The 14047-nt window shown below is 37.2% G+C and overlaps 1 protein-coding gene and 1 long non-coding RNA gene across 2 annotated transcripts in view; one reads left to right on the top strand and one right to left on the bottom strand.

Moving 5' to 3' along the window:
* LOC107041889 overlaps positions 1–14047 on the top strand; it is a 312145-nt gene that overhangs the window by 252921 nt on the left and 45177 nt on the right. The window contains exon 3 of the mRNA XM_029126392.1: positions 3182–3353. Coding sequence (XP_028982225.1) covers positions 3182–3353 — 172 coding nt within the window. The remainder of the gene's footprint in view (positions 1–3181; positions 3354–14047) is intronic.
* Positions 11804–13180, bottom strand: LOC107041892. The gene is made up of 3 exons (XR_001461105.1): positions 12884–13180; positions 12002–12088; positions 11804–11916 (listed from the first exon to the last, which is right to left on the bottom strand). It is a non-coding gene; the product is annotated as an uncharacterized LOC107041892 (long non-coding RNA).

Genomic DNA, 14047 nt, shown 5'->3' with positions numbered 1-14047 from the left:
GGGGGGGGGGGGCGAAGCCCCCGGGGTCGGCGAGCGAAGCGAGCAGGGGGCGAAGCTCCCTAGTCTATTAATAATGGTAATTGTCAACAATAAGCCCTCTCCTGAAAAAAATTAATTTATATTTATAATTTCATTATTTCTGTTTCTTTGCTCGATCCAATGTATGCCAAATTAAGTCAATAATACCTTGGAGCCTCTAAATTATTTTTTCAGTATTTGCTCGAAACAGAAATTGCATCACGCTTTGCGTTACCCAGGATCACGAACGAAGACGTGGTGATGCTCGATCTCGAAGAAGACCTAGCACACCACAATCAATCATATCAAGGGCAACAGATTGAAGAATCGGATCTGTGTATCCGCCGTTCTCCTCATAGGACAATAAATAGTGAAAAATAAATAGCGAATATGATGGAGATGAGTATTTTGGTAACTGACTGTCAGTTTCCCCTATACCCCGACTAAGAGTTCCACAATCCCAACTTGACTCGGGTGTTGCTATCCCTGAATAATCAGGGAGTCATGGGTGGCAGTGACCCAGGTTATATTTCTCTGGATTTGCCTAGATAGCTCCTCCACCCTTCCTTGGTGGTATTAAATAAATAATTATAAATTTCAAACCAAATTAAATCTGATGTATATTATCATACATATATATTCGTATATTGCATACGAATTGGAATGAGTGATACACCAGATGACTCAATCCATCAAAACACCGCGGAAGCAAGAACCGTATCGGGAAACTTCAAATCGATAGATGCACCACAATTTTATAGGCTAATCGGGGTCGTAATAGTTGCTAACGAGTCGGAAAAATGTGGAAATCCTGTCTGGTTTGGGGGTAGATTATATGAAAATAAACTTACTCAGTTTAATCCCCACAGTCCCCTCCCTTATTTCGTATTTGGGTGCTAGTTGTCTCAGCTCTCTCCATGCACGCTCCACCAGTTGTGTCTGTGCACCAGTTAATCTCTCCACATGTTTGACACTGTGATTCACAGGATAATGTATGTATCCATTATCCCGCAAAGTCACATAACTTGCCCAACAGGCATCACGGATCCACGTTTCACAAACTGTTTGATCTTGGATATGAGTAACTGCGCTGAACGGTCGGGCACCGTGACGACTATGAATCTCCGCGTCACCCTGTCGTGCATACCCAACACCCACTGGCTTGTGACTGACCGACCCCTTGGTATGTCACCCTTGGTATGGCATCTCACTCTCTCCTTCACATGCCATCTCCGCGCCCGCCTGACTTCCCCAACCAGATCCGCCTTCGTCCCGAGTGTCCCTCCTCATCAGCAGCACTTCCTTCAACAACCCACTAATCACCTTCAACTCGTTCAGCATACATTCTTTCTACTCTTTATCGTCCGCCACCCACTTATTCCATTCTCCCTCCGACATTCTTCACTCTAACCTCTCTTTCTGACCCGGCCACGTGTATCACAATTCGCAATTACTTTCCCACTGCTTGCTGTTCCCGCAACGCACTCTTCCCCTCGATCCTATGCTTCACCATAGCTTCCAGCCTACCCTAACCTCTCCACCTTCACTTACCCTGATTCCAGTTTCACCTGTTCCTGCCTTTTACTGCGACTCACTTCAGACCATAAGCCTCTAGTTGCCATGTTTTCCCTGTTACTCCATAACCTCTCCATCATCTTCCCGTTCCTCCTCGTTACACCACTTTTCCATTTTCCCCCTCACTTTCAACCTCTTTCCATTCCTCAACCCTTCCTATCTCAACCACTCCATGATTTCCCTCTCCCTTACTCCTAGAAATCTCTCTTGCCGACCGCCTTTTCAGAGCCCATAAAAGCCAGAACCTCTTCGATCCCTGTCCACTCCGTTGCCCCCTTCAAAGAGACTATCTTTGTATGAATATTTGAAATAGTTCATGATGTTTTGGTATATCACGAGAGAGAAAAAAATTGAGATATATACCAACAATAAATAGTTTGAAAAATCCATGCATAGCTGGACTTGGGTATCTAAAGAATATGTGCGCATCAAATTTAAGCTCAATCGATTTAAAAATGATACACTTGCACCGCTTTGAAGGTTCAAACAATGTTTCATCCGTTTTGACCACTTCTACGTGACGAAAATCGCCGGTGGCGGCTTCAATATTACTTTATACCGACCCTCAATAAGTACCAAAAGCTGTAAGCTCAATCCTATCCGAATCCCGGGACTTTCAAATTTCACCGCGGTCTCCCCTTAAATGGCCAGTCCACGGTCAGGTAGATAGGTTGTTGAATATTATCTCTTCTTTGCTGTACGATAAGACAGTGGTTAATCAGGCCTCCGTCTTTTTCCAAAAATAAAATATTCTATCACCAAAAATGTTAGAGAAACGAGCGGGCTGGGTTCTGTTAATTATTGAAATAATACACACGCGACAATTACTAAATAATATTGTTTATTTTTAATCTAGTTTCTCGAAGTTGAAATCAAACGCATTCATTTCGATACAGAAGGTATCAGATTAATGCTGATAATGGCTGTCGTCAAGTTACTGGCCCAAAAACAATAGTCTCTCGAGTATTTATTTCATCGAGAGACCATGACATCTCGATCATTGCCTCATCGGCATGGTCTTATGATAATCCCATGCGACTGAGCCCAATGGAAACTGCTGATGGTGTTTCAGTGCGTTACCTTTTATTGCGAATATACGTGTCCTTCAGTGCAAGTATATTTTCGATTGATTAAATATTTTTTAATTTCATGTTTTGATTCTGAAAAATATGTGCTACTTACGTTTGCCTATATTCCAGAATGATTCGGAAATGATACTCCATGTTTTGGAGCATAACACTACGTTTTATGCGTATTGCATGTACAATACATTCCTTACATAAAAAATTGGAATAATGGACTAATGACCCAATCTTGGGCATGTGATTGTAGAATCATGATCATCTAGAAATACTTTTATTGGTGCTGAGGCATACCTCACTGATTGCCGAGTATTTTTCAAATTTCTTCGTAATGGAGATGTTTATAAGAATTTGTCCGAAAAACCTTTTTGGAGAAAACTTGCGGCAAACGAGGCTATTCGGTCTTTGTCCTCGAAAATTATTAGTTACAGAGCAATTTCTGTAACAATTCTTATGACTATTCTTCCAACAATTTCTCAAAAGATCGGTGTATAACTTGTTCTCAGGTTCAACGTAATGAGACTTTGGGTGCCACACATGTTTATGGTTATCAACAATTTTGATTCCACCATGTGGGATTGGTCGCTCGGTAACCCAACCATGTGCGATTACTTGTCGAGAGCTGTAATCTTCGAGAGTCCAACCAACGATACACTCTATGTGAATGACTGTGCTCAGGTAATTCAGAGATATATATAAATCGAATATAAACAGCAGTAGATAACAGAGGAGAATTATGGAAACATCGGTATCTTGCAACCAGAAACAATGATCTACCCGAATAGTCGATCAATTCATTCAAAGGTGACTCACAATCTTTTTCTTCCTCACATATATTCTATCTTCTAGTTGAACGAACGGTACGTTGGTAAGTTATGACGTTCGTCAACATTTAAGAGATACTCTCAGCCGTTTCGTGGAATTGCAGTATAGATGCTTAAACAGGAATTTCGTCTGTCACGGACATTAAACAACGTGGATTCATCAAAATTTGAGTAATTGGTGGTGCCTCTGCCCAAGAAATTTATCATTATTTATAGAGGAGTATTGACAAGACTGTGTACTCTGTATTTGCGATGAAATATTGGGTGAAACGTTTTTGCGAAAAGCTGTGGGATATTAGTAAAGGCCGAGATAAAGCATACAATTTTTATTCCGAGTATCATAAACGAGTTAAAGTTGTGAGGTTGGTACTTGTTAATACAATGAACTTATGGGAAATGGAACTTACCCTCTGGGAAGAGGGAACATCGAAGTATAATATGCATCGTATTGTGCTTGAGATTTGACTCATAATTTGACTCCAGAAACTCAAACATCGTGATTTAAGCATCACAAAGCAATCCACAGCTACTAACCCGAAATCCACACGTACTCTGCCAGACGCTGACGTTGAGTAAAAGTTGGGTCCATCTGACGACCCGAATTATCCTACCCATTCCTAATATTGGCTGGTTACTGAAGAATCAGTAACCATCGCCCTTACTCCTTTGATCTTTCACGTTGCCATTATGGCTGCTTCTCTGTCTTGAAGAAGATAATGGGTGATGTTATATTTCAGTCTTTAGTTAAGTTTGAGTGGATTCATCTAATGAAAAGCATCAGGCTCTGTATCTGATTATCCTAATGGAAATAATCAAATTGAAGTAGAGCTGTCTACTACGGTTTCGGTCAACGTAAGGAAACACATGAGAGGAAACACTGTTTATTACAATTTCTGTGAATTATGGACATATTCAACGATACGATATAATGACTTTATTATATGTATTTGGGGCGAAATAAATGATAAAAAGATACGAAGCAAAAGACTCGTCCGCAGGCTAGCAACGAAGAGATGAAAGAATAACGAGAAAGAAAGAGACGATCATACATGAAGGTGGTTGAGAGGAAGGAAAACAATAAACACACAACACTACTTCCTTTCTTAAAAACTTGTGGCCCTGAGAACAATGCGCCTGTTAAAGGCCATTGTAGTAGAATTTGAGTTAATCAGTAAATTAAATAATATGTCTATTATCTTAATTATCCCTTAACCCAATTCTCTTTCAAAAATCCAGATGGAAAGTGAAGGAAAGGGAGCATGTTTGGTTGGACATAACTCATATGATATGGACGCGAGATTTTTCTTTATCAATTCTTCACAAGTATTCCAGGTAGCACATCGACGTTCCTAATTTCCTCGAAATTTATTATTGAATGTAGGGATATCTTATTGGGCATATTTAATTAAAAGAAATGAGTCTTACCAAGGATAAATAAATAGGAGAGATAATTTTGCCGAGAATAAATGAACAAAAATAAATGGTAGGAAGTGAAATAGGGAATAAGGAAGTGATCTTCCCGAGGATCACTGAATTAAAAAAAATAAATCATCTAAGATTGTTTGTGGCGATCGACTAAAACGAAATTAATTATAAGGATACAAATACCTGCTGAGCGCAATCATTTCTCAAAAGAAGTAGGTCGGAATATGAACGACCTTCAGCTGAAAATGGATTGATATTCGAATCCGATAACGTATTTCGTTTGATTTTTCGTGAATCACAGATACATCGATAATGAATGGAGCAATTCCTGTCTATCGTGGGAGTTTTTTTCTTCCTCAAATAATTTTTAATTCAGTATTATTTTAATTTGGGACGAATACTTTTGAAGTGTTACAGGAAGTGCAGCGCATTAATTGCTGTACGTTGTCTGCAAAAGTTTTTAAATCATTTTTTTTATCTAATCACGAATGCGCAATTGGAAATGATGAACGTGGTGAAATAGTGATTTTCATTACTTCCAAACGAAAAATAAAATTGCCACTCAATTTACTAATATTTGCTCAATTTGTAGCTGCAAGTATCTCAAAAATTGTTTGAAATCGATCGCGAAGGGAAGAAAATGAATATGAGGTAGAAAATATACTCAAGTACACATTTTCATTCGTAATGACGCCAATAACATGTTCATATTGTGACCACGGTATTGCAATATCATGAACTCGTGACTGGTTTACATTTTGTTTGGGAGTAGCGAAGAGAAGTGAGTTGAGAGGAGGATTTCTGGAGGCAGAGAAGTTGGTTAGGAAGAGTTTGATTAAACGTATTGGATTGTTGTGTAAGGGGTGAGTTAGGATGTGCAGAAATGAATTTATCTCTTCCTTTTTCTTGACGAGACCGAACGCGCGCTTGAGCGCACGGAAAATGAATGATCCTTGATTATATTATATAAACTAATGTATGTAGGCCTGTGTGATACGAATGATTGAATATATATGTGTTATACATATATGTCCAATTCGTTCGAAAATATTTCATGTTAATAATGCACAGGAATTTTCGAATGAATAAAATGATGCGCCCTTTTGGTGCGCATGATCTTATCAGTTGTTTAAATATTGTTGCAGATTATGAAATCAATGGTACAATTCAGTGTATACATAATTTTTTACGATATCATTGACTCGTTGAGCACCTAAGAATATTTGTAATGAAGTCCATGATCGAACTCGTGAAAATGCAACGTATAGTTGACCGTGGTTGAAAACATCTTTTCGAAGATCAAGGCCAATTTTATTGAATGTTTGTCTTTGACTTTTGTTAATAGTCATGGCGAAAGCCAATTTTATTGGGAATTGACGGCGTTTGAACGTAAAAGGATAAATATCTTCGCAGTATAACGTGATGCGGTGTATGAAAACTATAGCTCCTGATCTATCACCTGTGAGAATCCGACATTTCAAAAGATTATTCGCCAGTTCTAATATTTGTAATCGTGTGCCATTACATAACCCTTCGTTTATGCTGAGGTTGCGAATAAGCATGACAATGCAATTATTTCGCAATCTCAATTCATGGGGTGGAAAACCGGGTGGGCTTAAAGTATTCAAATACTCTGGTACAATGGCATCGGAAATATCTCCATTATCACAATTATCAATACTGTCAACGCTAGTATAGATTTTCTCGGATTCTTTATCGAATAACTCTACAACTCTACTGTTAATTTCATCCACATCAATATTCCGTGCAGATAGTACTGCAACATTAGCAAACTCACCAAATCTTCGGTCCTCTATCAGGTTTTTGAATGTGGCGTCAACGATGTTATCTGTTCGTGGAGCTACACACTGTTGTGGAGCTAACAAATTATTATTGTTATCATTTGCAACTCCATCACCAACAGATAAAAGGTATTTCGAAAATTCTGCTTCTCCTGGAAGTGCTCGCATGTTTTCAGTCAAAGAAAACATTGAAAAATGTCTCCATAATGCACTGAACTTGATGGATAGATTGACCATCTCGCTGCGAGTTGCATGAGTTTTCACAGGTAGTAGTTGTCTGAAATCGCCGCCCAGATTACAACTTTTCCGTCAAATGGTAAATTCACATTCATCAAGTCACGGAGTGTTCGATCAACTAACTCTAAGGCATACCTCGGTGCCATGGGGGCTTCATCCCAGATGAACACATCAACACTTTTCAAATACTCAGCTTCTTTGGATTGACTTTTGATATTTCCTACAGAATCGGAAAAAAGAGGTACAGGCATACCAAAAGTTTTATGAACAGTCTTTCCATGTGGAAGCAATATTGCCGCAATTCCAGTGAAAGCCATCGTGCAAACGCTTTTGGAGCTCCCTGTTAATAAGTGGTAGATTGTGGTGTAGATGAACGTCTTGCCAGAACCCCCAGGTCCATCAATATAGAAACATGTATTCGTTTGTCCTGTTGAGTTGGATGATATAACTTTTAAAATTTCATCTACAATTTGTTTTTGTTTAACATTTAGCTTTTTGTACTGATCGCGGCCAATTTTTTTCATTCTGTTCAAGTTCTTCTTCAACTGGCTCATCAATATTTGCTACAAATTCTTCAATCTGAGGCATATCAGGAAAACGACTTATGTCTGAACCTTCTTCGGTGAGGAATACCTTTATTTGGGCATAAGCTCTGAGCTCTGCTTCATGAGCCTCACAATTTCTTTGATAATCTTGAGGCATCTTTGAATTTCTCCCAAAGCATGTCTGGATAATTGGGATGACAGTAAATCAATATCCGAACGAATAATCGTCGAAGTTGTAAGGACATCATCCAAGTTTCTCCTTCAACCATTGCACGTTCCCATTCTGTGTCATCCGCGATTAGACCCATTGCTAAACAGGCACCATGGAATGTATCACAACGTTGTCCATCAACTGTTGTAAGTTCTTCAATACTTGTTGCTCCTTTCACTTTTATCAGTAATACACGAAGGTGAAACAATTCAATTTGACTCGGTGCTACGGAGTACATTCGTCCAATCACATTAAAATGTGCTTTCCGTTTCCTCCATTTACCCTTATTAGCTCCTTTTGCTTTTTTGAATACATAATGAGATGGGGTTTCTGCATATGTAAATTTTCTTGCCTCTGGATCTCGCTGATTCAGAGCGAAATAATCAATCAACATTGTCGTTTTTTCCAGAGCATCTTGTATAGCTCCTTCATCAGCCGTATCAATGAACGTTACAGTTTGTTGATTAGGTAAGTGCACAGGTAATCTCATAACGGAATGACTCTTGTCTTGTAAGGAGTGACTCAATATGCGATCACAAGCTTCAACAGGACTAACATATCTAGTTTCGAGAAAATTGCGAATTTCATCGTGTTCAATTACGTTCTCAGTATTACCCGAATCGGATACTTCAATAGCAGCAGCATCGTGTCCTTTCGTTACACATTTATACAGGTACTTCACAGCCTTAATACTACTTACGGCTTCTACATTGATGTGGCAGTTGTATAAGTTCATTAATTTACGATTGTGTGGTACTACATATTGATTGTCTGATGTACTTCCATTCAGGCGATTATAAACACCTGTGTTCCTACGGCGATAAGACGGGTATCCATTTTCATCCATAATTGTCTCTTCCTAGAAGTCTTTGGGAAAATGTTTTGTACACTTGCCTTTTTCATCCTTACACCAATTACCACATGGGCCATGAATCATATGTTTCATCACAGCTTGATGTAAAATGGGATCATCATTAGGATCTGGAATTTCTGCAGAAATGTATTTATCAACAGCATCAGGGGTGACTATCTTGTGATCGGCTTTCAACGTCAATAATAAATGGACATGAGGCAAACCACGTTTTTGATATTCAACAACCCATACATATGCACGTACTTGACCAAATAATTTATCATTCACGATAGTTTTTCTAATCAGATGGTCTTTTTTTTGGTTGAACACGCGAGCGACAATATCTGGTCGATCAGATGCGGTTTGCCCGGGCACCAAATTTTCCTTGATTTCACGCCAGTTAGGATTACATGTCATGGTTATGAATAAATCAGGTTTAACAAATTTTCTCACAATGGTCATAGCATCTTGATACAATTGCACCATATTGCGAGGGGAGCCAATGAATGATGAAGGGAGAATGACCATTTTTCCAACTTGAGCATTTCTATCATTTGCCCTCCTCTGTAAATGATCTTTTAAGCCCTGATAACTATCAGCACGCAATTGCTTTTGATTCCATTTTCACATAAGTTATTCTGTCTTTTTCGACCTTGACGTAACTATCGACTGCCCACTGCTGAAAAAGTCTGCCGCCTTTAAGGATCACATTATCGCCTCGATCAGCCATCCCGAGTCGAATATCTGGACCTATTCCCCCCTATTACCTCCTCGAGTCGAATATCTGGACTTTATTCTCCCCTATTACCTCCTCGAGTCGTATATCTACCTTATTCGCCCCTATTACCTCCTTGAGATATTTTTTCCTTCTTTCTTCATCCTATACATCCTGAACAACTCCTTATATGAACCTGCGTCATCCTAAAGGCGTAAAAACCCTTCTCAACTGATACTTTTTTTCCCCTTCTCCTCCTGTCGAATGAAAAGGAATCGCAAATCGCCTGAATTAACCCTGATAGCCAGGATGATCTGTTTGCAGGTTCTTTCCAGGGGGGATGGAGTGGAAAACATTTTAGGCGGTGCAGGCGATAAATACGTTTAACATACCTTCTGTTTTCCTCCTGAATCCTCGGGATTTGGAAATAACTCGCACGTTCAGGCGGAAACCAGGGGGGCTTTCTGAATGTAAATACACCCTAACTTCATCCTGGTGCTCCTACTCATGATGGGTGTTCAAGGGGGAATTCAGGTCTTAATATTCGACTCGGGATTCTATGCTTAATTTAAGCATTTCGGGAAACTCGTCCATTACGATTGACACATTGTATGTCTTGATGCCACCCTCTTGTTCCGTGTGGAAAATACAGTGGATATATCCATGGCTCAACATTCGGATCCATAGTGCTAACGTAAGTCAATTCTCGCGTCTGTTTATTACGTACGGAAACGTATGACTCTGGAATTTCACCATCAGCCGTAGTAGTGAATATTGCAGCAACTTCATTTATTTTCTGGACATTGTATCTCCTATTATCGAGACCAGGTTTCAAAGAAAATAATAGTTGCATTTCGGGTTCTACTCCTGAGCCCGAATTGATCGTTGCCTGTTGCAGTTCTTCATGCATCATTCTGTAGGATTGTGTAAAAATGTTGGATTCTCGCAAAGCATTGTCGATCGCTTCTACTAATTCTGAATTCAATGTCGACATTTGATCACATCGATGTTGCGTCGCTTCTTCTTGATCAATAATGAAAAGCTGACCATAAGACGGACTATCATTCAAAGGAGGATATAAAGAAGTATTGAATTGGTAATAAATCTGTCCATTTATCTTGAAGCAATATGGACCAGGTCTTCTTTCGTTGAAGTGGACTAAATTTGCGTTGAAAGACGCGAATACAAAAGAATTGTTATAGCTACGTATATGCTGATGGAATGATTAGATTGTTCATGACTACCATCAAATAAATCTTGTAGAACCTGCGGTGGCTCGGGTAGGGGTTCCAAATTTACCTCGCCATGACTACAGCAACTATTAAATGTTGTTTTTCCAGAAACTTTCTCGCTTGCAAAATGTTTCGCATTGCAATAACTACATAAGACATTCATGGGCCCTATGTAATGTTCTTCGATATTCTTAGTTGATTCTACGTACATTGGAATATTTAGATTTTCAGAGAGTATGTGAACTCGTGCATGACGAATCTCATCGGTAGGTGAGGATTCAATGTCAAGGACAGTGGGAGTTGGATATGAAAATGACAATGAAGTTCCTAGATTAATCATTGAGTCTTGTTGCCTCGCAAGATTACGATCAACACACTTTTTTTGACGACATTTTCGTTGTTGGGCTGCGTTTTTTTCACGCCTAATTCTCTTCAATTCTGCTTCTTCCTCAGATGTCCTTTGAATTTTACGTCTCGGCATATTGGAATCACAATCAATTTTTATCTTATCAATTGGAACTTTATTCGAACCTCGAAAATGAAGAATAATTTGATGAATAGATCAAGTGCAATATTTCTTCTCAAAACTCTCTGCAACCCAGAAATATCAATTTTGGATGTAAGTTCTTATGGAAAAGCGCGGAAGTAGATGAATGGCGCGTTAATGTGAACAATCACTACGTCAATAAAAAATTTTGTACCTCAAAATTGATAACAATTCTCTTTTTTTAAGCTCAAATAGACATTTAGCTTTCATTCATTTAAATTATAATTTAAATGAAATAGTTTTCCAACAGAATCGATATTAATATTACAGAATCGATATTATTAATTTTCCAATTTGTATTGAATTATTATAGTTGTATATACAAATGAATTATAGTTCAGTTCTCGTAATCGGAAGAGAAATGTATCCAGTGAAAATCTTTGTATCTGTATAATCTGAGGATCAGTTAGTTTTCTTTATTCTGTGAAAGTCGTATTTTCCTTTAATTTAACGATCTCTTTTGTTCTATTTTGTTTTTTCACTTCGTTCACCAGATTCGTTCTGTAGATATTTGTTTTTATATTACAGTCTGGAGTTTGCTTTTTTGGTTATTGGTTATGGTTGTTGTAGTCAGCGTAAATTCTTCTGGGAAAAACGTTCACTATTTTGAGTATTTTTCCTCGAGGGATGAAAATGATTCACAGTAGAGTTTTTATGGTTATGGGCTGAAATTGAGTATGTACATAAAAACGAAAAATCTGAAATCGTAGGTGAATGTATTTATTCATGGGAAAATTTATTCATTTTATTATTTTACATGAATTAAGAGTATAATTTCTAAGTTAATCTAATATATATAATAAATATAATATTTTTCGATTTTCCAACGTCAAAGCCTGCTGAGTGAAACCTGAAAAATGAATAATAATACTGTTAAAGCTTCATGCTGATGACATTGCGTTTCATTGAAAAGAATAAATTGAAATTGAACTCACCATAAATATTAAAGCAAAATTCTTACAAAGTTATCACGTCAATGAATTTTATTAGATGACAATTCAAAAGATTCCAGTAAATTGACACTGTAAACAATATACAATTTAATTGTTACAAACGGAGAGACAAAAATGAAAGGGGAGGGAAATCTTTTGGGAAATTGATTGCGAAATAAATTTTTGTTTGAACAATCTTTCTGGGAAAATTTTCAACTATCTCATTTGAAATGAATTCAACTCTGGCTTAAAATATATACATTTTGGTGTCATGTTGTTGAAATGGAAGATAATTATGAATAATATATATAACCATTCATTTGATTTTTCATTTAACTTCGTTGAAAATTTCATTTCTCTCCTGTGAATGATGTTTGTTATGCATTCAATGATGTAGAATAAAAATTTATTGATAACATTTGATTTGATTGGGGTGATAACCCGATTCAATTATCAATTGATAAAATATAAAAAGTGAAAATTGAAAACAACATACATGGTACAGAAAAAATAAACAGAATATCTATTCGAAAAGATATTACTATAAGTTATTTGCAAATAAAAATAATTATAGGGGAAAGGCGGATGAAACGGACCTTTATGATTTGTGAAAGAATATTAGTAACTCATAAAATTGTTGATGAAATGAACAAATAATGAATGAATGAATAGCTTTTTTTCACCTGAAACTATGATCTTTCTGCTTCGAAACCCACCTGGTTTCATCCTGATCAATAAATTCATTGCTAAGTTATTAATGATGGAGTAAAAGTCAGAAAGGTCCGTTTTACCCACCCTTCCCCTACTATATGAAAGACAAAGCAATTTTATACTTGTCTTCCCTTAAAATTATCGAAAGATGAAAACCTGAATTGAACTACTTACGATGATATTTCCTTATCGTGTGTCTAAATCACCCCAAGCATACGCCACTGAATTTTTTTTTTTTTAGGTTAATCGCACACTATTTATCCAATACAATCGACTCATGAGACGACAATGATTTTTCCGAATTTTTAACGTCCTTTTACGATTGAGATATTTACTCAATGCATTTCACTAAATAACCTTAACTGAATAGATTTTATTAATTATATCATCACATATATATCACTTGAATGTTCAATTCCTTCAGCAGGATCTGTGGATATAGTCTTCTTCTTCTTCTTCTTCTTTTATTTTTATGGCACGTACTGAAATGTCTTGCGGCCGTTATCCCTCTGTGGGGACGTTTCTGTATTATAGTGGTTGTCGGTAAGGAAGGATATGGATGGAGAGGGAAATATGAGTTATAATAATTTATAATAATTTTTTAATTGACTGAAGATAGTTTGTAATGATTTAACATAATTTGGATGGGGGATTCGTTAGAAGTTTAGTTATATTGAATGATGCAATTTTCAATTTTTCCAAGGCCTTAATAAAAACAGTTCTTTCCTTTGTATACAGCGGACATTACCAGAATACGTAAGCAATTGTTTCCATCTGTTTGCAAGCACAAAGTGGGGAGGAGTGGATATAGTCGTCACAGTATGAGTCTCGTCCTCAATTTATCCCCCCCCCCCTCTTCCTCGATAGTCTCGGTCTTCAACGTAAGAGTGGGGATATGCAGGGTAGAATCGACGACCAGACTCCCACGGTTGGACTCAACTATTTTCTCTCGTCATGCTTCATGTTTTCATGTGAGTTGAAGAGTTTTTATGAACAACAACTTCTGACTTCCTCCATTCAAATCTAATACTGAAAAAACAGTTTGAACGAAAATCATAATTACTTAAATTATACTATTGAACTCGTATCATTAGCTCATTATAACACTTTATTTTTTCATCATCAGAATATAAAACGCAGACAGTTTGAAACATTTTTTTAACATAATTTTTTTTATCGAGTAGATACTTAAATTATACTATTCAACTTGTATCATTAGCTCATTATAACACTTTATTTTTCATCAGAATATAGAACGCAGACAGTTTGAAACAGTTTTTCAACATAATTTTTTTTCATCGAGCGTATGAAATAAGCAGCATCAAAGAGCTTCACACA

Source organism: Diachasma alloeum, unplaced genomic scaffold (genome assembly GCF_001412515.2).
Source record: "Diachasma alloeum isolate Michigan unplaced genomic scaffold, Dall2.0 Dall_scaffold_00389, whole genome shotgun sequence".
Lineage (NCBI taxonomy): Eukaryota > Metazoa > Arthropoda > Insecta > Hymenoptera > Braconidae > Diachasma > Diachasma alloeum.
This window is presented reverse-complemented; position numbering and strand designations above follow the sequence as displayed.